General features: G+C 42.7%; 1 protein-coding gene across 3 annotated transcripts in view; it reads left to right on the top strand.

Annotated features, from left to right (window-relative positions):
* The window catches only part of LOC143767524 (uncharacterized), a 47001-nt gene extending 24968 nt beyond the window's left edge, over positions 1 to 22033 (top strand). For 2 of the 3 annotated variants that reach the window (XM_077255936.1, XM_077255935.1), the window contains 5 exons: positions 116 to 295; positions 377 to 500; positions 8970 to 9082; positions 9261 to 9351; positions 18991 to 22033. In XM_077255936.1, coding sequence (XP_077112051.1) covers positions 116 to 295; positions 377 to 500; positions 8970 to 9082; positions 9261 to 9351; positions 18991 to 20378 — 1896 coding nt within the window. In that variant the 3' untranslated portion in view covers positions 20379 to 22033. Of the gene's footprint in view, positions 1 to 4; positions 296 to 376; positions 501 to 8969; positions 9083 to 9260; positions 9352 to 18990 lie in introns of those variants that run through there. The other variant, XM_077255934.1, reaches the window with a different exon arrangement.
* Positions 22034 to 25602: the final 3569 nt, after the last annotated feature.

The raw sequence follows: 25602 nt of genomic DNA on the forward strand, positions 1-25602 counted from the left end.
GAGATTCTGATGACGTCACATGACATCATTCTTATCTATGGGAATAACAGATGGAGAGGTGAGGACTCTGGAAATGTCTGTAGTGAGATTTGTTAATGTGTCTCTCTATAACCAGGATTACACAGTGGTGAAGAAGACCTCTAGTGAGCGCTGTCAGGCCCCTATGTCTGAGGGATGGGGAAGAGCCCTGAACCGAACCACGGGGCCTCCACCTCACCCACTGGTACATGAGGACATCAATGACCAAAAGATCTTAGAACTCGCCTACAAGATGATTGAGCTGCTGACTGGAGAGGTGACACAGCTGGGAATGCTGGGACATTATACAGTATTGCTATGAAGGGATTGGGGGGATGACTGTATCATTGTGTGTCAGATTCCTATAAGGTGTCAGGATATCACCGTCTATTTCTCCATGGAGGAGTGGGAGTATTTCGAAGGACACAAAGATCTGTACAAGGATGTCATGATGGAGGTTCCCCAGCCCCTCATATCGCCAGGTAATAGACATGACTAAATACACATGGCCTATAATTATATGTACAGTGGGGAAAAAATTATTTAGTCAGCCACCAATTGTGCAAGTTCTCCCACTTAAAAAAAATGAGAGAGGCCTGTAATTGACATCATAGGTAGACCACAACTATGAGAGACAAAATGAGAAAACAAACCCAGAAAATCACCTTGTCTGATTTGGCAAGATTTATTTTGCAAATTATGGCGGAAAATAAGCATTTGGTCATTAACAAAAGTTCATGTCAATATTTTGTTATATATCCTTTGTTAGCAATGACAGAGGTCGAACGTTTTCTGTAAGTCTTCACAAGGTTGGCATACACTGTTGGTGGTATGTTGGCCCATTCCTCCATTCAGATCTCCTCTAGAGCAGTGTGTTGCAGGGCAACACAAACTTTCAACTCCCTCCAAAGTTTTTCTATGGGGTTGAGATCTGGAGACAGGCTAGGCCACTCCAGGACCTTCATATGGTTCTTACGAAGCCACTCCTTCATTGCCCTGGCAGTGTGCTTGGGATCATTATCATACTGAAAGACCCAACCATGTTTAATCTTCAATGGCCTTCCTGATGGAAGGAGATTTTCACTCAAAATCTCACAATACATGGTTTCATTCATTCTTTATATGTACACTGATCAGTAGTCCTGGTCCTTTTACAGAGAAACAGCCCCAAAATATAATGGTGTTCTTTTGATGCAACTCACCATTCTGTCTCCTCCAAACACGATGAGTTTTGTTTCTACCAAACAGTTCTACTTTGGTTTCATCAGACCATATGACATTCTCCCAATACTCTTCAGGATAATCCAAATGCTCTCTTGCAAACTTCAGACGGGCCCGGACATGTAGTGGCTTAAGCAGGGGGACACTGTTATGATCCGGTGACCTTGGAGCCGCATAAGACTTTCTCAGGAGTAGATGGAACCTATACTGACCGCAATCCCTAAACTGACACCGCAACTAGAAGTAGCCGTGGGATGTACCTAACAATCCTAGACACCTCGACACAGCTGGAGGACTAAATACCTCTATAGATGGAAATGGGAATCCTATCTTGCCTCAGAGCAGAACCCCAAAGGATAGACAGCCCCCCACAAATATTGACTGTGAGTATAAGAGGAAAGACACACGCATGCAGAAAACAGGGTTTAGCAAAAGAGGCCACTCTAGCTATACAGGAAAGGATAGGACAGAATGCTAAGCGATCAGTAATAAAACCCTGAAAATATCCACAGCAGATAATACAAAAATTCCACCATCTAACTAAAGACATGGAACGTATATCTGCATCTCCTGAGAATCCAACTTGACTGGAAAATTCCTGGCACAGTCTAAGCTGGACAAGAAAAAACAATGAATACCACTAATCTGAAAAGCACACCGCATGTGTGCTGCAGAAACAAAAACCAGACACTTATCTTTGCTGAATTGGCAGCAGGGCAGGAGGAACCAGACTGAGATCCAAACCTTCCAAGAACAATGGACAACTGTCAGGGACTAATGAATCCTGCAACCTTAAATACCCCAGTCAGCACTGCAATCAGCAGGGACACCTGCCCAGGATTGCAACCCAGGGACAACTGTATTACCACCAACAACCACCGGAGGGAACCCAAGAGCAGAATTCACAACAGTACCCCCCCCTTGAGGAGGGGTCACCGAACCCTCACCAGAGCCCCCAGGCCGATCAGGACGAGCCAGATGAAAGGCACGAACCAAATCAGCAGCATGGACATCAGAGGCAAAAACCCAAGAATTATCCTCCTGGCCATAACCCTTCCATGTGACAAGGTACTGAAGCCTCCGCCTCGAAAAGCGAGAATCCAAAATCTTCTCAACCACATACTCCAACTCCCCATCAACCAACACCGGGGCCGGAGGATCAAAAGAGGGAACAACGGGCACCACATATTTCCGCAATAAAGATCTATGGAAGACATTATGGATAGCAAAAGAGGCCGGAAGCGGCAATCGAAAAGACACCGGATTAATAATCTCAGAAATCCTATAAGGACCAATAAACTGAGGCTTAAACTTAGGGGAAGAAACCTTCATAGGAACATGACGGGAAGACAACCAAACCAGATCCCCAACCCGAAGCCGGGAACCAACATACCGACGACGGTTAGCAAAACGTTGAGCCTCCTCCTGAGACAACACCAAATTGTCCACCACATGAGCCCAAATCTGCTGCAACCTGTCAACCACAGAATCCACACCGGGACAGTCAGAAGGCTCAACCTGCCCTGAAGAAAAACGAGGATGAAAACCAAAATTACAAAAGAAGGGCGAAACCAAAGTAGCCGAACTAGCCCGATTATTAAGGGCAAACTCGGCCAATGGCAAGAAAGCCACCCAATCATCCTGATCAGCAGACACAAAGCATCTCAAATAAGTCTCCAGGGTCTGATTAGTTCGCTCGGTTTGGCCATTTGTCTGAGGATGAAATGCGGAAGAAAAAGACAAATCAATGCCCAGCCTAGCACAAAAGGCCCGACAAAACCTAGAAACAAACTGGGAACCTCTGTCGGACACATTATTCTCCGGAATACCATGCAAACGAACTACATGCTGAAAAAACAACGGAACCAAATCTGAAGAGGAAGGCAATTTAGGCAAAGGCACCAAATGAACCATCTTAGAGAACCGGTCACAAACCACCCAGATAACCGACATCCTCTGGGAAACCGGAAGATCAGAAATAAAATCCATAGAAATATGCGTCCAGGGCCTCTCAGGGACCGGCAATGGCAATGTAACAACTCTGCTGGTATCAAGGCATGGCCTCTCATCTCTCACACTATCTTACCCACTGCTCCAGGTCATGTCGTGGTTTCTGTTTCTTGCCAGCACCATGTTCTATGTCTCTGCTCTCTGCATGCTTCATGGCTGTGTGTATAGGGGGCCGGCGCCTGAACTCTCTGGTTCTTATAGGAATCAGGTGCATCTGTCTAATACGTTCCTGACCAATTACCAAGAGGCCTCCAGTATATAGTTCAGCTCCACCCAGTGGACTGGGCCTGTGCAATGTGTTTGCTCAGTTAGCGTTTAGCTGCACAGTTTGCCAGGCCTTGCTCTATGTTACTCCCTCGCTGGAGGCTCTACTCTGTATTTTTGCCTTGGTCTTGTTGTCCGCCCTCCAGGAGGCAGAATATCCTGGTCCCTGTGTCTTTGTCCTTGTGTCTTGTTCCATTGCCTTGTCTGTACTTAGTCTTATCTCTGTCTCCTTGTCTGTGGCTTCCTTCCCTGCTGTGTCTTTCCTTGTGTCTGCTTACACTCTGCACTCTTGCAGCTCTGCCTGCTCTGTACCTTTGTGGCTTTTACCTCTGATCCGCACTCCTGCGGTTCTGCTCCGTTCTTCTCTGCTCCGCTCCCGTTGCTGTAAGAATCTCTTTCTGCAGCTCCCCTCCGCATTCCTTGCGGTTCTGCTCCGTTCATCTCTGCTCCGCTCCCGTTGCTGTAAGAATCTCTTTCTGCAGCTCCTCTCCGCATTCCTTGCGGTTCTGCTCCATTCATCTCTGCTCCACTCCTGTTGCTGTAAGAATCTCTTTCTGCAGCTCCTCTCCGCATTCCTTGCGGTTCTGCTCCGTTCATCTCTGCTCCGCTCACGTTGCTGTAAGAATCTCTTGCTGCAGCTCTTCTCCACATTCCTTGTGGTTCTGCTCTGCTTTGCTTTTATTGCTGCGCTATCTCTTGCTGCTCTACCTTTCCTATCAGCAGCCTTGCGGTTCTCTTCCTGTGTGAACAAGTCTCTACCTGTTCCTTCATTCTCCCTTCCTTCTGGTTTATTTCCATACCTTCATCTCCTGTGTGAACAGGTCCCACCTGTTCCTTCATACCTCATTCCTTTCCGCTTCTTTCCTTTCCTGCATCTCCTGTGTGAACAGGTCCCTACCTGTTCCTTCATATTTCATATCCGTTCCCGCACCACCTGTGTGAACAGGTCCCTACCTGTTCCTTCATACACCACATCAACCAGTCCTGTGTTCTCTGCCGTGCCTGCCAATCCTGTGTTCCTGCCAATCCCGTGTTCCTGCCAGTCCTACCGTTCCTGCCGTGCCTTCCAGTCCTGTGTTTCCTGCCGTCCTAGCCAGTCCTGTGTTTCCTGCCGTCCCTGCCAGTCCTGTGTTCCTGCCAGCCCTGTGTCCCCTGCCGTGTCTCTGCCAGCCCTGTGTTCTCTGCCGTGTCTCTGCCAGCCCTGTGATCTCTGCTGTGTCTCTGCCAGCCCTGTCTCAGCCGTGCCAGCCTACTCGTCTTGAGTTTCAGCCGTGCTCTTCTGCCAGTCCTGCCTGATGCCCGCACCAATCCTGGTATTCCTGTCTCCCAAGTGGGATCAGCAGTCACAGCCAGACACCGCCCTGGAGTAGCACCTGGCAGCTGCCTGCTGCACAAGCCTGACCTCACCATCAGGGGCTCCAGTGAAAACCCAGGCAGCTGTCATAGTCACGCCCCTTCCAGGGTAGTCTGGTTTGTGGCACAGTGGGGCCACAAACCCCCCGAGCTCACGCCTACCAGTCAGGGCGCGAGCGAGACAGGCAAAAGCAACCGACTAGCACGGGAACAACAAGGCTTGGCCCGCGCACACGTCCCATAGGACTGCACAAAAGAACGCACATCACGTGACAAAGAAGGCCACCAAAAGGACCTACCAACCAAATCTCTGGTACCAAAAATACCAGGATGGCCAGCCAACACAGAACAATGAACCTCAGAAATCACTCTACTAGTCCATCTGTCAGGAACAAACAGTTTCCCCACCGGACAGCGGTCAGGTTTGTCAGCCTGAAATTCCTGAAGAACCCGTCGTAAATCAGGGGAAATGGCAGAGAGGACCACCCCTTCTTTCAGAATGCCGACCGGTTCAAGGACCTCAGGAGAATCAGGCAAAAAACTCCTAGAGAGGGCATCAGCCTTAATATTCTTAGAACCCGGAAGATACGAGACCACGAAATCAAAACGGAAAAAAAAACAAGGACCATCGAGCCTGTCTAGGATTCAGCCGTCTGGCAGACTCGAGGTAAATCAGATTCTTATGATCGGTCAAGACCACAATACGGTGCTTAGCTCCCTCAAGCCAATGTCGCCACTCCTCAAACGCCCACTTCATAGCCAACAATTCCCGATTGCCGACATCATAATTGCATTCGGCAGGCGAAAACTTACGGAAAAAGAAGTCACATGGTTTCATCAAGGAACCAACAGGATCCCTCTGAGACAAAACGGCCCCTGCGCCAATCTCAGAAGCGTCAACCTCAACCTGAAACGGAAGAGAAACATCCGGTTGACGCAACACCGGGGCAAAGTAAATCGGCGTTTAAGCTCCTGAAAGGCAGAGACAGCTGCAGAGGACCAATTCGCCACATCAGCGCCTTTCTTCGTCAAATCGGTCAAGGGTTTAACCACGCTGGAGAAGTTAGCAATGAAACGGCGATAAAAATTAGCAAAGCCCAAAAATTTCTGAAGGCTCTTCACGGATGTGGGTTGAATCCAATCATGAATGGCCTGAACCTTAACCGGATCCATCTCGATAGATGAGGGAGAAAAAATGAAGCCCAAAAAAGAAACCTTCTGTACTCCAAAGAGACACTTAGACCCCTTCACAAACAAAGCATTATCACGAAGGATCTGAAATACCATCCTGACCTGCTTCACATGAGACTCCCAATCATCGGAAAAGATCAAAATGTCATCCAAATATATAATCAAGAATTTATCAAGATAAGTCCTGAAGATATTATGCATGAAGGACTGAAAAACAGATGGAGCATTAGAGAGCCCGAATGGCATCACAAGGTATTCAAAATGGCCTTCGGGCATATTAAACGCAGTTTTCCATTCATCACCCTGCTTAATACGAACAAGATTATATGCCCCCCGAAGGTCAATTTTAGTAAACCAACTAGCCCCCTTAATCCTAGCAAACAAATCGGAAAGCAGAGGCAAAGGGTATTGACCGTGATCTTATTCAAGAGGCGATAATCAATACAGGGTCTCAAGGAGACATCCTTCTTAGCAACAAAAAAAAATCCCGCTCCCAACGGTGAAGAAGATGGCCGAATATGCCCTTTCTCCAAAGACTCCTTAACATAACTCCGCATAGCGGTATGTTCAGGCACAGACAGGTTGAAAAGTCGGCCCTTAGGAAACTTACAGCCTGGAATCAAGTCAATAGCACAATCACAGTCTCTATGCAGTGGAAGGGAACTGGACTTGGGCTCATCAAATACATCCTGAAAATCAGACAAAAACAGTGGAATTTCAGAAGAGGAGATTGACATCAAAGGAATTCATTGTGAACCCCCTGACAACCCCAACTAGTCACAGACATAGACTTCCAATCCAACACAGGATTATGTACCTGCAACCACGGAAAACCCAGCACGATAACATCATGCAAATTATGCAACACCAGGAATCGACAATCTTCCTGATGGGCTGGCGCCATGTGCATGGTCACCTGTGTCCAAAACTGAGGCTTATTTTTAGCCAAAGGTGTAGCATCAATGCCCCTTAAAGGAATAGGATTCTGCAAAGGCTGCAAGGGAAAACCACAACGCCTGGCAAACTGAAAGTCCATTAAGTTCAAGGTGGCGCCTGAATCCACAAACGCCATGACAGAAAATGAAGACAATGAGCAGATCAAGGATACAGATAACAGAAATTTAGGTTGTACAGTACTGTTGGTAATTGAACTAGCGATCCTCTTTGTACGCTTAGGGCAGACTGAAATGACATGAGAAGCATCGCCACAATAAAAACACAACCTATTCTGACGTCTGAATCCTTGTTGTTCCGTTCTAGACAGAATCCTATCACATTGCATTGGCTCAGGCATCTGCTCTGAGGACAACGCCACAGCGCGCACAGTTCTGCGCTCTCGCAAACGCCGATCAATCTGAATGGCCAGAGACATAGAATCACTCAGACCGGAAGGCGTGGGAAACCATAACATCTTTATTGATTCAGAAAGACCCTTTCTGAAAATTGCCGCCAAAGCATCATCATTCCATTTAGTCAACACAGACCATTTTCTAAATTTCTGACAATACAATTCTGCCGCTTCTTGACCCTGAGACAGGGCCAACAAGGTCTTCTCTGCTTGATCCACAGAGTTTGGTTCATCATATAATAATCCTAAAGCCTGAAAGAAGGTGTCTACATTAAGCAAGGCCGGATTCCCAGATTCCAGGGAAAATGCCCAATCCTGAGGATCGCCACGCAGCAGGGAGATGACAATTTTAACCTGCTGAATGGAATCACCAGAGGATCGAGGTCTCAGAGCAAAAAACAGTTTACAGTTATTTTTAAAACTCAGAAATTTGGACCTGTCACCAAAAAACAAATCAGGAATAGGAATCTTAGGCTCTAAAACCGGAGTCTGAACAATATAATCAGAAATACCCTGTACCCTAGCAGCAAGCTGGTCTACACGAGAAGCTAATCCCTGAATATCCATGCTAGCACCAGACTCCTCAGCCACCCAGAGAAAAAAAGGGAAGAAAAGACAAAGCAGGCTACAGAAAAAAAAATGACTCAACACCTTTCTTCCCTTCTTCTGAGATGCATTTAACTCATTGTTGGCCAGTTGTACTGTTATGATCCGGTGACCTTGGAGCCGCATGAGACTTTCTCAGGAGTAGGTGGAACCTATACTGACTGCAATCCCTAAACTGACACCGCAACTAGAAGTAGCCGTGGGATGTACCTAACAATCCTAGACACCTCGACACAGCCGGAGGACTAAATACCCCTATAGATGGAAATGGGAATCCTATCTTGCCTCAGAGCAGAACCCCAAAGGATAGACAGCCCCCCACAAATATTGACTGTGAGTATAAGAGGAAAGACACACGCAGGCAGAAAACAGGGTTTAGCAAAAGAGGCCACTCTAGCTATACAGGAAAGGATAGGATGCTAAGCGGTCAGTAATAAGACCCTGAAAATATCCACAGCAGATAATACAAAAATTCCACCATCTAACTAAAGACATGGAACGTATATCTGCATCTCCTGAGAATCCAACTTGACTGGAAAATTCCTGGCACAGTCTAAGCTGGACAAGAAAAAACAATAGCACTAATCTGAAAAGCACACCGCATGTGTGCTGCAGAAACAGAAACCAGACACTTTGCTGAATTGGCAGCAGGGCAGGAGGAACCAGACTGAGATCCAAACCTTCCAAGAACAATGGACAACTGTCAGGGACTAATGAATCCTGCAACCTTAAATAAATATTATATAATAGCAAAATAAATCTTGCCAAATCAGACACGGTGATTTTCTGGATTTGGTTTCTCATTTTGTCTCTCATAATTGTGGTCTACCTATCATGTCAATTACAGGCCTCTCTCATTTTTTTAAGTGGGAGAACTTGCCCAATTGGTGGCTGACTAAATACTTTTTCCCCACTGTATGTAAAGAATGAATTCAGTTCCTATATGTATTTCCTCCAGTTCTATCCAGTAAGAGGACAACACCGGAGAGATGTCCCCGTCCACTTCTTCTACAGGAATGTAAACAAGAACATCCCAATGTTTCTCAGGATCATCAGGTCGATGAAGAGCAGGTATCATGAGATTTCCCCCTATGATGTGTAGATGGCTGTGAAGATCTTGTGCTCAGTCTTGTTTCATCCACCAGTATTATATGTTTTCTACTTGTGTAATGAGAACTTTGGAGATGGCAGAATTAGAGCTGATCATAGATGTGACTTCTACATCTGTCTTTTACAATATTTGTTTCAGAGTAAAGATTTGACCCATATTAATACTACAGAGACATATGTAAGGGGTGATGAGCTGTGTGAAGAGGACATTTTTACAGATAATCGCCCAGGTGAGTAGTAACTGCTATATGCAGAGAAGTTACAGATTCTTCTCAGTCACTGGCTGACACTGCTTTATCGGCTGTCTTGTTCGGTCATATCGCAATTAACCCCTTTAACCCTAGGGTGGTTTGCATGTTAATGACCAGGCCTATTTTTACAATTCTGACTACTGTCCCTTATTGAGGTAATAACTTTGGAACACTTCAACGAATCCTGATGATTCTGAGAATGTTTTCTCGTGACATATTGTACTTCATGATAGCGGTAAAACTTCTGTGATGTTACTTGCGTTTGTTTGTTTGTTTGTAAAAAAATGGAAATTTGGCAATTTTTGAACTTTGAATTTTCATGCCTTTAAATCACAGAGATATGTCACTCAAAATACTTAATAAGTAACATTTCCCACATGTCTACTTTACATCAGCACAATTTTGGAATCAAATTTTTTTTTGTGTTAGGATTAGAAGTTATAAGGGTTAAAAGTTAAACATCGATTTCTCATTTTAACAACGCCAATTTTTTTAAGGATCGCATTTGAAGTCACTTTGAGAGGATTGATCCGGCTCACCATGCTAGTGGGGATCTCACCGAAGTCACCGCAGCTCGGCCCGGCTGGGAACGCAGCCTCAGTGACCGGAGGTAACCTCTATGACGTCACTTCCGGTCACTGACACTGTGTTTCCAGCAGCTCACTCACCAGTGGTTCTCAGCCTGGACGGTCGCATCTTGGCACTGTCCAGGTTGAAAACTAATTATCCCTCAGACATGTATTACGGCGTGGGACAGAACGACAGACAGGTATGGTATATTATACTACTAAAAGAAGACGAAAGAAATCTGAGAGTAAAGATGATCTCAAAGGGAATTATCAGATCATACTGTGTGTTAGCGTCTATATTAAAGATCCAAATAAGGAATAAAAAAGTTTTTTTAATGAAAAAATCATGCAAATTTTATTGCACATATCCAATAGCAGACAAAAATACAGAGGTATATAGGTGAGAAAAAGCCTCTAAAGACGCCGGTGTTCAGATGGAAATGATTACAAAAATAAATAATACACCGGACAGAAAAACACGTGTCCCACATGGCACAACCACGTTATGTACAACAGCTGTATAGAGCTGTATAGTAATTCGCTAGGATTGACAATTTAATAGTTATAAAATATGCAAATCCAATCCTCACACCAAGGCTGGAGCTGATTGAGCCTGGGTAAATAATAACTATAGCTTTGAAGATGAAAAATCATTGCCAACTGGTCATGGATAAAAAAAAAAGCTATGATCTTTACAAACAGGCAAGCCCCCAAAGTGAAAGATGTTCACACAAAAAAAAGTGTAGTAAAGTATAACCTTGAGATATTATGAGTACTGTCTGCAGAGATGCCAGTGAGAAATATGAGGTATTGGTATATTGTTGTTTTTTTATTTTAGTTTTATTACAGGAGAATGAGGGCTTCGGTGGAATAGGCGTTTGGTGAGTAAAACTGTTTGTTATTTTTAAATAGATAAGTAAAACTGTGTTTTGTTTTATTTTTAATAAAAGACTTTATTCTGACTGTGCCTTTACCATGTAACTATAGGATTAGTAATGGATAGGTGTCTTATATACCTTCTCCATTACTAAGCCATGGGCTTGATGTCACCTGACAATACAAAGGTGACATCAACCCCACAAATATGAAACCTACTTGCCACCGCTACAGGGCAAGTGGGAGGAGCCTGGCAAAGCTCCAGAATTGGCGCATCTAATAGATGTGCCTTTCCTGGGCAGTTGCGGCCTGCTATTTTAAGGCTGGGGGGATCAATATCCATGGCCCCTTACCAGCCTGAGAAAATACCAGCCCCAAGCTGTTAACTTTAGCAAGGCTGGTTGTCAAAAATGGGGGGGGGGGGGACCCCACATCCTTTTTTTAAATTATTTATTTAAATAATTAAAAAAAAAACAGCATGGGGACCCTTCTATTCTTGATAACCAACCTTGCTGAAAATGACAGCTGTGGGTTGCAGCCCCCAGCTATGAGCTTTGCCTGGCTGGTTATAGAAAATACAGGGGAACCCACGCCTTTTTTTCATTTATTTATTTATAGCGCAAGCTGCAGCAGATGAATACCCCCATCAGCCGCTCCTGCTGTCACTGTTATTAGCAGCAGCAGGGGTAGGCTGATGGGAGTAATCGTCACAACAGCCGCCGCCTGTTGTCTCTTTTATCACTTAAATATAACTTTCATCATTCTCCACTTCTCGCAACGATCGCCGGCAGAGCAGGGGAGAATGATGAGAGCCGTGTTCAGCACCCGGCGCTGTGGGACACCACTTACTGTAATGCTTGCTCCGTGGGGCCAATCCATGTGGTACTGATGCAGCGCACGCATGCCACACGTATGCCGCAAGTACCGGAAATATCAGGACGTGTGAAAGAGGCCTTATATCGGGTTTTTATGTTTATGTAAAAGACGCTTCTTATTGCAAAAAAATAGTTTTTGCATCACCACATTTTGAGAGCTATAATTTTTCCATATTTTGGCCCACGGAGTCATGTGACAGCTTGTTTTTTTGCTGGACAAGTTGACGCTTTTATTGGTAACATTTTCTGGCACGTGACTTTTTTTGATCGCTTTCTATTTAGATTTTTGAGAGGCAGAATGACCAGAAACCAGCAATACATGAATTTATTTCTTGGGAGGGGATTTATACTGTTCTGTGTGTGGTAAAATTGATAAAGCAGTTTTATTCTTCGTATCAGTACGATTATAGTGATACCTCATTTATATATATAGTTTTTTATGTTTTGGCGCTTTTACACAAAACTGTTTTATAGAAAAAAAAAATATTTTTGCATCACTTTATTCTGAAGACTATAACTTTTTTATTTTTCCGCTGATGATACTGTATGGCAGCTCGTTTTTTGCAGGACAAGTTGACGTTTTCAGTAGTACTATGTTTATTTATATCCGTCTTTTAAATCGCGTGTTATTTTTTTTTATTTTTATTATGGTGTTCACTAAAGAGGTTAACAAGTGGGACAATTTTATAGGTCGGGTCATTGCGGACATGTTGATACCAAATATGTGTACTTTTATTGTTTAGATTTTTTGTCATTCAAATATTTATTTAATAATTATATATTGATTTATTATTATTTTCTATTTAAAAAATGTTTTTACTATTTAATTTTTTATTTTTTTTACTTTTTTCTAACTTATTTTTACTTTGTCCCACTATGGGACAATTATTTTTTGCAGGTTGATCGTTTCTATAGCAAATAGATGAAACACCATCGCCATGCAATAGAAGCTGTCAACTCTGCACTGACAGAGAGACTTGCTTATCATGCACTGCACATGATCAGCAACTTTCTTAGCTCTGTTGACCCGGATGTTGTCATGAAGACATCAGGGCACCATGGCAACGATCGGGACCCCGTGTCATTCCGTCCGATCTAAAGGCAGAGGGGCTGTCAGCCCTCTGCAGGCTTCCGGAATGATGCGATCGTGCTCTATTGCAGCATTTCGGGGGTTAAAGTTCCAGAAGCGGTCTGTGACTGCTCCTGACACCTAGTGCAGTGTGTCAGCCGTCAAAAACACCCGGGCACACCCCCCCTCCCACCCGTTTGAGCGGCCGATCGCGATAACGTACTATTCCATACCTAGTCAGATAGGCCCAGGTCACATCGACGGAATATTACATCCAATGTTAGAAAGGGGTTAAAGTTCACCAGTGGTCTAGCAGGAGAATGTACGGTACTCCAAATAAAACGGTCTCCATTAGTTTAAGCATTTATATAAGAACTTGATCTGAAATCATTCATAGTTAAATCTACAGGGTCAGAAAATAAAAATTTACATTTTGTAACCGCTGCTAAATGTGAATTTCTGTACAATAGCAGCAGAGTATCCCTTTAACCTGACTTTTCAGTTTCTGTGAGAAAAAAACCTTTACAAAATCGTTACACCAATGATATGTCTCTGTGCGTGGTTGATGGCTCTTATGACTTCTTGTCATGAATTTTATGATGTTTTCGATCCTAAGGAAGAAAAATTACTGTACAATCTCTCCTGAAATGGATAGCACAAATACTTTTTCTACCTTTCTAGTCAGGAATATAGGAATATAGGAGCTCCAGTGGTTCCATCCTAAATTAATACAACTCCGATTTAGTGCATCTTAAAAAGTTCTCCATAAATGTCTACTATTTTTCCCTTCTCCCATTTCAGCACCACCTGAGACCCATCAAGGACAGGAAACCTACTGCATAACAGGCCGGTACCTCTCCTCTGCATCAGTTTGGTTTCCTGTCCTTAAGGGAACCCAAAAGTGTAAGGGCTTGAACTTACCCAGGTCTGGATGGTGTCCGTAGGATCCGGGATGCTTACAGATTTGGAGACGCCACCGCCAGCCAGTGGGTTGAGGTGTGCGATTACGTGCTGTTGGAGACCTCTTTGCTAAAACGTCTCCGGCTGACACAATGTCCCAAGTCTGTGCATGCCAGGGCGCACTGGTTGACATTACTTGTCAAGTGCATCGGAGACATGGCCTTCCTGGTCTGTGCGCTACTGAAGTATCTGATGCACCTTGGAGACAAAGCTCCCCAGAAAGCAATGCAGCCAAGTACAGAGATATCCTGGATTAAAAACCTCTTCCAGGGTGCTCTGGACTTCAGACTTGGCCGAAGGTTCACCTTCCAACAAGACAATGAACCTAAGCACACAGCTAAAATAACAAAGGAGTGGCTTCAGAACAACTCTGTGACCATTCATAACTAGCCCAGGCAGAGCCCTGACCTAAACCCAATTGAGCATCTCTGGAGACACCTGAAAATGGCTGTCCACCAACGTTCATCATCCAATCTGAAGGAACTGGAGAGGATCTGCAAAGAAGAATGGCAGAGGATCCCCAAATCCAGGTGTGAAAAACTTGGTGCATCATTCCCAAGAAGACTCATGGCTGTACTAGCTCAAAAGGGTGCTTCTACTCAATACTGAGCAAAGGGTCCGAATACTTATGACCATGTGATATTTCAGCTTTTCTTTTTTAATAAATTTGCAAAAATTTATACATTTCTGTTTTCTTTACAATCAAGATGGGGTGCAGAGGGTACATTAATGAGAACAAAAATGAGCTTTTTTGAATTTACCAAATGGCTGAAATTAAACAAAGTGAAAAATTTAAAGGGTCTGAATAGTTTCCGTACCCACTGTATATACACAGTACATATGTGATCATGCTGCAAATAAAGACTAAACAACAACAATTATTTTAATCAGTATAACGGTGCCAATCTGAAACTGTCTGTAGGTTACTGTGCACAATCTTGCTGACAGGTTCCCTTTCAGTGGTGATCCTTTGGGAGGTACCAAGAGTACCTCACTAAAAACTGTTTTTAAGGAGATCTACAGCTCTACATGCAGTACACAGAAAACAGAGCATGGTGAGAAGTAAAAGTGCTAGAAAACTATATAAAAAATAATAGTCCTTAGAGGTGTAAGGATTAATATCCAACCTCCACCACGTATTTCAAACCCCCAATTACTATCAGCATGGTTAAAAGCATCTGAGTCCTCATTAAGATTTATGAACATCTTAATTTTAGAAGAGACCTAATTCTTGAGGTCTTCTCAGAACAATTAAATGAACAGATTGAAAAACTCCTTAAACATAAAGCAGATCCGAAATTTAATAGAAGCGAAAATATTTTGCAGACAGCAGTTGAGAAATTTCAGTCTATGCTGAAGGAAAGAAAGCATACCCAATTCACTAGAGATTTAGCTGAATTTAAGGAGAATTTGGGCTTACAATCTACCTAACATCCCCCCAACTGAGGTGTCATCATCGGACATCGACACCTCTGACACAGAAAGGGGTGACTGTAACCATAGGGGTACCTATCCTGGGAGGGGCCGATATTTTAAATCTCAATCAAAACAAACTAGGGGACCCTCCAAACAAAAGGGTGCTTGGCAAGATAAACCAATAGTATCCAACATAAGCAGGTCCTCTTTTCGCTATAAAAACGTGATAAAAACGCGAAAAAAACGCTAACATATGCCTCCCATTATTTTCAGTGTATTCCGCATTTTTTGTGCAAATGTAGCCTTTTTTTCCGCGAAAAAAATCGCATCGCGGAAAAAAAAGCAACATGTTCATTAAAATGCGGAATTGCAGGGGATTCCGCACACCTAGGAGTCCACTGATCTGCTTACTTCCCGCACGGGGCTGTGCACACCATGCGGGAAGTAAGCAGATTATGTGCGGTTGGTACCCAGGGTGGAGGAGAGGAGACTCTCCCCCACGCACTGGGCACCATATAATTGGTCAAAAAATAAGAATTAAAATAAAAAATAGTCCTATACTCACCCTCGATGTCTTCCCGCCTCTCCGCTACATGCTGCCGCTTCGGTTTCTGTAGCTGGTGTGCGGTGAAGGACCTGTGATGACGTCACTGTCTTGTGATTGGTCGTGAGCGGTCATGTGACTGCTCACGTGACCGCGACGTCATGGAAGGTCCTGCGCGCACACACCAGCTATAGGAAGAGGAACGGACGTCGCTGAGATCGTCTGGGTGAGTATAAGCATTTTTTTATTTTTTTTATTATTTTTAAACATTCTCTCTTTTACTATAGATGCTGCATAAGCAGCATCTATAGTAAAAAGATGGTCACACTTGTCAAACGCTATGTTTGACAAGTGTGACCAACCGGTCAGTCAGTTTTCCAAGCGATGCTACAGATCGCTTGGAAAACTTTAGCATTCTGCAAGCTAATTACGCTTGCAGAATGCTAAAAAAAACGCAAAAAAAAAAATGCGGATTTCTTGCAGAAAATTTCCGGTTTTCTTCAGGAAATTTCTGCAAGAAATCCGGACGTGTGCACATACCCTAAGACTCCTTCAGGAAAACCAAGGTGAATTAGGGAAGGGCCCCTTTACTAACTTGAAAAGGAAAAGTGTAATGATGACCCATAATAATTACTTCTTCATGAGGTATGTATTTCTAAAAGTAGTGGAGGATCATCTTAAAGGGAATCTGTCACCTCATTTTTCACATATAAGCTGCGGCCACGGCCATTAGGGGTTTATCTACAGCAGAGAAGGCGGAAGTGTCTATCACCAGGATATTTAAGGCGGCAACATGGTCCTCTCTTTCCACCTTCAATAAAAATTAACGACTGAATCTGTTTTCCTATGATGATCTATCCTTTGAAGGAAAGGTGTTACATACAGTGATCCCACTCTAAGATGTCTGTTCTATATAAATCTCACAGGTGGTGCTGTCATGGGAGAAAGGATAAAATCTTAAGGTACCGTCACATTAAGCGACGCTGCAGCGATAACGACAACGATGCCGATCGCTGCAGCGTCGCTGTTTGATCGCTGGAGAGCTGTCACACAGACCGCTCTCCAGCGACCAACGATGCCGAGGCCCCCGGGTAACCAGGGTAAACATCGGGTTGCTAAGCGCAGGGCCGCGCTTAGTAACCCGATGTTTACCCTGGTTACCAGCGTAAAAGTAAAAAAAACAAACAGTACATACTCACCTGCGCGTCTCCCAGCGTCTGCTTCCTGACACTGACTGAGCTCCGGCCCTAACAGCACAGCGGTGACGTCACCGCTGTGCTTTCACTTTCACTTTAGGGCCGGATCTCAGTCAGAGCAGGAAGCAGACGCTGGGAGACGCGCAGGTGAGCATGTACTGTTTGTTTTTTTTACTTTTACGCTGGTAACTAGGGTAAACATCGGGTTACTAAGCGCGGCCCTGCGCTTAGTAACCCGATGTTTACCCTGGTTACCAGTGTAAAACATCGCTGGTATCGTTGCTTTTGGTGTCAAACACAACGATACACGGCGATCGGACGACCAAATAAAGTTCTGGACTTTATTCAGCGACCAGCGACATCACAGCAGGATCCTGATCGCTGCTGCGTGTCAAACTAAACGATATCGCTAGCGAGGACGCTGCAACGTCACGGATCGCTAGCGATATCGTTTAGTGTGACGGTACCTTTAGTTACTTACCAGTAACGGGATTTCACAAAACCCATGACAGATCCCTTATATTCCTTTCCTTTTATCACTGGTTGGTGTGCACTACATTATGTATAGTTAGGAATGTTTCATTGGTGATGGTTGTATTAAAAACTGTCTGGAGATCCTCTCATGCTCTGAAGACCAACTGATGTGGAGGAGAGGTACCACCCTTTAATTCAGCAGGTTTCCTTTCCTGACCCTCAGGTGATGCTGTCATGGGCTCGGTAAAATGCCGTTACCGATAAGTACCTACAATTTTCTTAAAGAAACTCGAGACAGAAAATATTGACCCCTACTATAGTTTGAATTCTTGAGAGTTACCATGTCATACGCTATCATTACACAGAGATGTCACAGTTTTTGTCTACAGTAGTTATCGCACAAGATCCCCTCATTGAATTGCTTTCTTCTGCAGCCAGTTTTGTTCCTAACCAGGTCCCATGTTCCAAATTAGACATGAGTCACTTTACAAAGTAATCGCTTTAAAATGCATAACTTGATCCAAGTGCTTCTGAGATTGTTTTTTTTTTTTTTTGTGACACGTGCTTTTCGTTAGTGGTAATTTTAGGTTAATTTGTTTGGAGTTTATTTATGAAAAAATCTGAAATGTGCCAAATATTTTTAAGAATTTAGAAAGTTCAAACGTTGATTTTGTATGCCGTTAAAACAAATATTCCCCACAAAATATTTAATAAATAGCACTTATCATATTTCTATTTTATGTCAACCGCAATTTTTAAACATTCTTTTGCATTTTTAGGACTTTAAACACCAATTATCATATGTTGAAGGAAATTTGCAAAACCTATTTTTTGAGGACCAAATCACATTTGGAAGTTACTTGAAGAGGCCTATATTTTAGAAAATTACTCTCCTCATAGTATCAAAAACCATATTCAGAAATTTTAACCCTTTTAGGTGTATCATAATAAATGTTGATGTAGCCCCAATTTTTTTAATTTTACAAGGGGAAATGGAAAAAATGAACCTCAGAATATATTTTGCAGCTTCTCCTAAATAGGATAATATCATACTGTTTGGGCACATGGCAGGGTTCTGAAGTAAAGGAACGCCATTTGGGAATACAGATTTTGCCTCAGATGCGGGCACCTAAGGTGCCATAACGCCAGAAAAACAGTAGAAAACCACATATAATTGTCTCACATTCCCTCAGTGAATGCATCTTTAAGGAGTAGTGAGTGACTATTTTGACTACACAGTTATTCTCTGCAACCTAGCGCACAGTGAATGTTGGAGAATGAAAATTGCAAATATGCCGTCTTAGCGCCCAGCTATTGTTTCTGGGGGCACACACACTGTAAATGTTTAAGTGGGTTCTTCTCTTTACTGCAATACTAAACGTGTGAACGCTAACAGTTTTTTGGCACACTGTAAGGCTCAGGAGCAAGGAGGACATTTGGCTTTGGGAATGCAGATTTTGCTGAATTGGTTATGGAGACCATTTTTTTGCTTTTCAAAGTCTACTGTTAGATTTTCAACTGTTTTTGTCTTAGTAAATAGTTAAATTTTTCTACATAACTTGTAATTTATTTGGGTATTTTAGAAATGTTATAAAAGTAGAGTTCATGATAATTTATTTAAAAATCTTTATTTTGGCAGATGACTGCACCAAGAGATCAGAGGGACAATTGGCATCTTCAATTTTTAAATCAGATGACCTTGATATCAATCAAGCTGACATCTATTCTACTATTCCAGATGGACTGTCATCCTTTCACAGCAAAGATCAATCTTCTGATTCATCACAGACTACTAAGAAAAATAAAATTCACAAAAGAGGTGTTAAATGTCAAAGTGCTCTGACAGCAAACAAGCAATTTTCAAATTTAGAATATGAAAAAAGTTTTTCCCTCACAACGTCTTTTATTACACATCCAAAAATTCACATAGATGATAAAAGATTTCCTCCTTCAGAGTGTGGTAAACATTTTAGCCAGAAATTAATGCATGTTAGACAAAAAATAGTTTACACAGGAGAGAAACCATATTCATGTTCAGAATGTGGGAAATGTTTTGCAAGTAAGTCAAGTCTTGTTACTCATCAGAGAACGCACACAGGGGAGAAACCATTTTCATGTTCAGAATGTGGGAAATGTTTTGCAAGTAAATCAAATCTTGTTTCACATCAGAAAAATCACACCGGGAATAAGCCATATTCATGTTCAGAATGTGGGAAATGTTTTGCATATAAATCACATTTAGTTACTCATCAGAAAACTCACACAGGGGAGAAGGTATATTCTTGTTCAGAATGTGGTAATTGTTTTGCAACTAATTCAAGTCTTGTTGCACATCAGAGAACTCACACAGGAGAGAAGCCTTATCCATGTTCAGAATGTGAGAAATGTTTTGCTACTAATTCAAGTCTTGTTGTACATCAGAGAACGCACACAGGGAAGAAGCCATTTTCATGTTCAGAATGTGGGAAATGTTTTGCATATAAATCATGTCTTGTATCACATCAGAAAACGCACACAGGGAAGAAGCCATATTCCTGTACAGAATGTGGTAAATGTTTTGCATGTAAATCACGTTTTGTTGCACATCAGAGAACTCACACAGGGGAGAAGCCATTTTCATGTTTAGAATGTGGGAAATGTTTTGCAGATAAATTATATCTTGTTATACATCAGAAAATTCACACAGGGAATAAGCCATTTTCATGTACAGAATGTGGTAAATGTTTTGCCAAGAAATCACAATATGTTGCACATCAGAGATTTCACACTGGGGAGAAGCCATTTTCATGTTCAGAATGTGAGAAATGTTTTGCAGATAAATCAAGTCTTGTTAAACATCAGAAAAGTCATACAGGGGAGAAGCCATTTTCATGTTCAGACTGTGAGAAATGTTTTGCATATAAATCAATTCTTGTTATACATCAGAGAACTCACACAGGAGAGAAGCCATTTTTATGTTCAGAATGTGGGAAATACTTTGCAAAGAAATCACATCTTCTTAGACATCAGAGAACTCACACAAAGTAGAAACCATTTTCATGTTCAGAATGTGGGAAATATTTTACCAACTAAAGGAGTCTTGCTAAACATCAAATATCTTGCAAAAGGAGAAGTCACTCATACCTAGAAGATCGGAAATGCTTTATTCGAAAATCATATTTTGTTGACCACAAAGGACAACTCACACAAGAAGAAACCATATATTTTACAAACTGTACAAGAAAACGCATAACTGAGATTGAAAGTAATGACAAATCCGTAAACAAGAAAGCAATTTAGAACTTAAACTTGAATTATAACATATGTAGTTACTAATATACCGTATTGTAATTATGTGTCATAAACTACCATATTTTGGGGCTATAAAATACACCCCCCCCACCAACTCCCCTAATTTGGGGGGGAAAGGTTATGAACTCAGTCTGTGTATGCACTGCCTCTGATGCTATTTTATTGAAGACCGTCGGGAGACCAATTTGCGCAGTGGGGACTCCGCCTCTGCCTTGCACTGCTGGAACACCCACTTCTCCCAACCCTGGGCTTGCAGCATTGCCTTACTCCTGCCACCGCCAGCTTCCTGCAGCGGCGACCCTGCTCTTATTTGCGTATGCACTGTGTTCCAAATTATTATGCAAATAATATTTCCTCATATTTTCTCTAAATTACCTATCTGAATTGCAGTCATTGTTATTTTCCAGTCATCTACTATTCTAGTATAATTGCAATGTTTTGGAAAAAACTGCCTATGAAAACAGTATCTTTTAAAAAAAAAAATAAACACTCAAAATGCATGTTTCAAATTATTATGCACAGCAGAGTTTTCAACCTTTTTTCTTTATTTTGAACAAAAAATGGTCAATTGTGAAGTTCTAAGCATTATCAGCTTATTACAAAATGAAATCAAACAGTTTTCAAGTGAAAACTTTATTCTAGGTGATGTTACATTTGCACATAGGACCCCTTGTTCAAAAGAAGCTTCTGAACTCTCTCGTTCATTGAATTTGTCAGTTTTTGGATGGTTTCTGCTTCATTTGTTTTGCATGTGGACAGAATACCCTCCCAGAGCTGTTGCTTAGATGTGAACTGCCTCCCGCCATCATAGACACTCCTTTTGATGATGCTCCAGAGGTTCTCAATAGGGTTGAGGTCAGGGGAAGATGGTGGCAACACCATAAGTTTGTCCTCTTTTATGCCCATAGTAGCCAGAGATGCAGATGTGTTTTTTGCAGCAAGAGACGGTGTATTATCATGCATGAAAATGATCTTGCTGCGGAAAGCACGGTTCTTCCTCTTGAACCATGGCAGGAAGTGTTGTTTTAGAAACTCCACATAGATTATGGAGTTCATCTTTACCCCTTCAGGGATCTTAAAGGGGCCGACAATCTCTCTCCCCATGATTCCAGCCCAAAACATTACTCCACCTCCTCCTTGTTGGCACCTTAGCCGTGTTTTCATGGGCTGTCCATCAACCAGCCATTTTCCACTCCATCCATCTGGACCATCGAGCGTTGCACGGCACTCATCGGTGAACAAAACAGTTTGGAAGTCAGTCTTCACGTATCATTTGGCCCACTGGAGCCGTCTCTGCTTGTGTGCAGTGGATAGAGGTGGTCGACAGTATGGCTTACGCACAGCTGCAAACCTCTGAAGGACCCTGCATCTTGTTGTTCTGGGGTTGTTGAAGGCACCAGCTGCTTCAAAAACTTGAAATAAATTAAAGAACATGGAGCACAAGAACACTAACAAATTTCAAAAATAAAAGGAATAATTTTATTGATACATTATAAAATATACAAAATACAAAGACAGCCCAAACAATGGGCAATCTACAAGTAAGAGGAAAAGGTAAGGAACCTGCTAGCACAGCAGGCAAAAACGGACCAAAAAGGTAAATATTGCAAGGGCTAGTCTGGCAGAACCAAAAGAGGGGGGAGGGGAAAATAAATTCCCAATGAGTCCTAAGTAAGACCACGGACCAGGCTCTGTACATAAGGCCCTGTGGATATCACCACCAATGAAACCCCTCAAAACCCCCTACACATATCAATAGGTTGCCAACACTCACCCATAGTTACAGATATCCTCGGTCACGCCTGCTGTGACCCCTTGACGCGCGTTTCGCGTAAGTGCTTCTTCAAGAAGGGGAGTAGCGTGTGTTGTGTCCCCTTAGTTTAAATAGAAATACCTCATATTGCCAAACAGGTGCGGCGCATGAGCCCCGAGGAGCGCAAACCGGAAGTGTCCATCTCATACTGTGGCCGTCAGTACGGTGCGCGGCTGCAGGCAAAAAAGCTTGCCGAGTGACGTCATGGAGCAGGCGCACATCGTATGAGGAGATAGCCACAGGAATGGCTTAGTAATGCGCTGATCGAATGGCGCATGCGCACTAGGGCATAAAGGGATATATGGGTTTAAGTCAAGGACAAAGCATAAATAGAAGCAGAGTATTAGTGTCCGAATAGGTGCGCCCACTGAAAGAAAAAGGGGGGAAAAGGGGAACTGTGAGGGAATGTGCACAACTCTAAATAAATCACCCCATACCACAATTGGATAAATAAGTAAATAATGTGCAGATTAAGCTGCGCGTGCGCGCCTTGGTATCCATATTAGTGAAGCCCTAGACAACAGTCGTGTTGTTAGAGTGCTAGGGAGTGATGACAAGAAAAAAGGGGGGGGGGGGGAAATTTTTAAAAGGTGAAACGGACACTTTCATGGTGCAAAATTACATAAGTGAAACCTAAAACCCTCTGTACAAAAAACCTTTATAAAAGGTATAAGATAACAACACATACATCGTGGACAATATACCACTGATCAAAATCGATAAAAACTATGATCCTATATAGCATAAAGTGCAAAGCCAGTGAACAAACACCTATATATATCATGGGCATAATACTCCATATTGCCCGCCTAACGACTCATTTTACTCATAAAGTAACACCATGCATAATAAGGTTACAATAAATGATACATAATGATAACATCAACCATGTTTATATAATCATAGTAAACATAATATACATATAATCTAAAATGGTCCCCCTGCGGTCTGATCATCCAAGATGCCCAATCAGTCTCTGATAGAATCAAATACAAAATCCCCATATATAAAAGAAGTCCTAGGCAGCATATCTTCATCCAGGAAAATACAGTGGGGCAAAAAAGTATTTAGTCAGTCAGCAATAGTGCAAGTTCAACCACTTAAAAAGATGAGAGGCGTCTGTAATTTACATCATAGGTAGACCTCAACTATGGGAGACAAACTGAGAAAAAAAATCCAGAAAATCACATTGTCTGTTTTTTTTATCATTTTATTTGCATTTTATGGTGGAAAATAAGTATTTGGTCAGAAACAAAATTTCATCTCAATACTTTGTAATATATCCTTTGTTGGCAATGACAGAGGTCAAACGTTTTCTGTAAGTCTTCACAAGGTTGCCACACACTGTTGTTGGTATGTTGGCCCATTCCTCCATGCAGATCTCCTCTAGAGCAGTGATGTTTTTGGCTTTTCGCTTGGCAACACGGACTTTCAACTCCCTCCAAAGGTTTTCTATAGGGTTGAGATCTGGAGACTGGCTAGGCCACTCCAGGACCTTGAAATGCTTCTTACGAAGCCACTCCTTCGTTGCCCTGGCGGTGTGCTTTGGATCATTGTCATGTTGAAAGACCCAGCCACGTTTCATCTTCAATGCCCTTGCTGATGGAAGGAGGTTTGCACTCAAAATCTCACGATACATGGCCCCATTCATTCTTTCATGTACCCGGATCAGTCGTCCTGGCCCCTTTGCAGAGAAACAGCCCCAAAGCATGATGTTTCCAATACCATGCTTTACAGCAGGTATGGTGTTTGATGGATGCAACTCAGTATTCTTTTTCCTCCAAACACGACAAGTTGTGTTTTTACCAAACAGTTCCAGTTTGGTTTCATCAGACCATAGGACATTCTCCCAAAACTCCTCTGGATCATCCAAATGCTCTCTAGCAAACTTCAGACGGGCCCCGACATGTACTGGCTTAAGCAGTGGGACACGTCTGGCACTGAAGGATCTGAGTCCATGGTGACGTAGTGTGTTACTTATGGTAGGCCTTGTTACATTGGTGCCAGCTCTCTGCAGTTCATTCACTAGGTCCCCCCGCGTGGTTCTGGGATTTTTGCTCACCGTTCTTGTGATCATTCTGACCCCACGGGGTGGGATTTTGCGTGGAGCCCCAGATCGAGGGAGATTATCAGTGGTCTTGAATGTCTTCCATTTTCTAATTATTGCTCCCACTGTTGATTTCTTCACTCCAAGCTGGTTGGCTATTGCAGATTCAGTCTTCCCAGCCTGGTGCAGGGCTACAATTTTGTTTCTGGTGTCCTTTGACAGCTCTTTGGTCTTCACCATAGTGGAGTTTGGAGTCAGACTGTTTGAGGGTGTGCACAGGTGTCTTTTTATACTGATAACAAGTTTAAACAGGTGCCATTACTACAGGTAATGAGTGGAGGAAAGAGGAGACTCTTAAAGAAGAAGTTACAGGTCTGTGAGAGCCAGAAATCTTGATTGTTTGTTTCTGACCAAATACTTATTTTCCACCATAATATGCAAATAAAATGATAAAAAAACAGACAATGTGATTTTCTGGATTTTTTTTTCTCAGTTTGTCTCCCATAGTTGAGGTCTACCTATGATGTAAATTACAGACGCCTCTCATCTTTTTAAGAGGTGGAACTTGCACTATTGCTGACTGACTAAATACTTTTTTGCCCCACTGTACATCCAGCACGCAAGTTTGAAGGGTAAGTGGGCATTCAAGCATTTCCAGTATCCTGCTCTTCTAAGAAGTCCTTCAAGGTGTTGAAGATTTTTCGTTCCACTGGACCCATAAAATTCATACCGGACCTCATTTCTTGGTGTAATCCGTTAAGGACAAATTTGCAACAAAGGAAGTGCGGATCACAATGTGCAGGAAATCTGGAATAGTCCCGCTAAGATGTAAAGCGTGGGCGTAATACAGAATGCACACTCAATCCCCATTAGGATCAGATGCCACTGTACGATCACCATGTGCAGAAACCGTGGACAGCACAAGTTCACCGGGGAGCATGCGTATAGCACCTGAGGCAAAAAGGTAGATGAACACTAAAAACTAAAAACAAAATTAGAAATAGAAATAGACACAACGTTAATAAGACGCTAATTTAAAAATAGGGTGGAAAAAACATCTACATGAGATATATATGTATATATGCACAATAAGGTATCTG

This window comes from Ranitomeya variabilis, chromosome 4 (genome assembly GCF_051348905.1).
Source record: "Ranitomeya variabilis isolate aRanVar5 chromosome 4, aRanVar5.hap1, whole genome shotgun sequence".
In the NCBI taxonomy this organism is placed as follows: Eukaryota; Metazoa; Chordata; class Amphibia; order Anura; family Dendrobatidae; genus Ranitomeya; species Ranitomeya variabilis.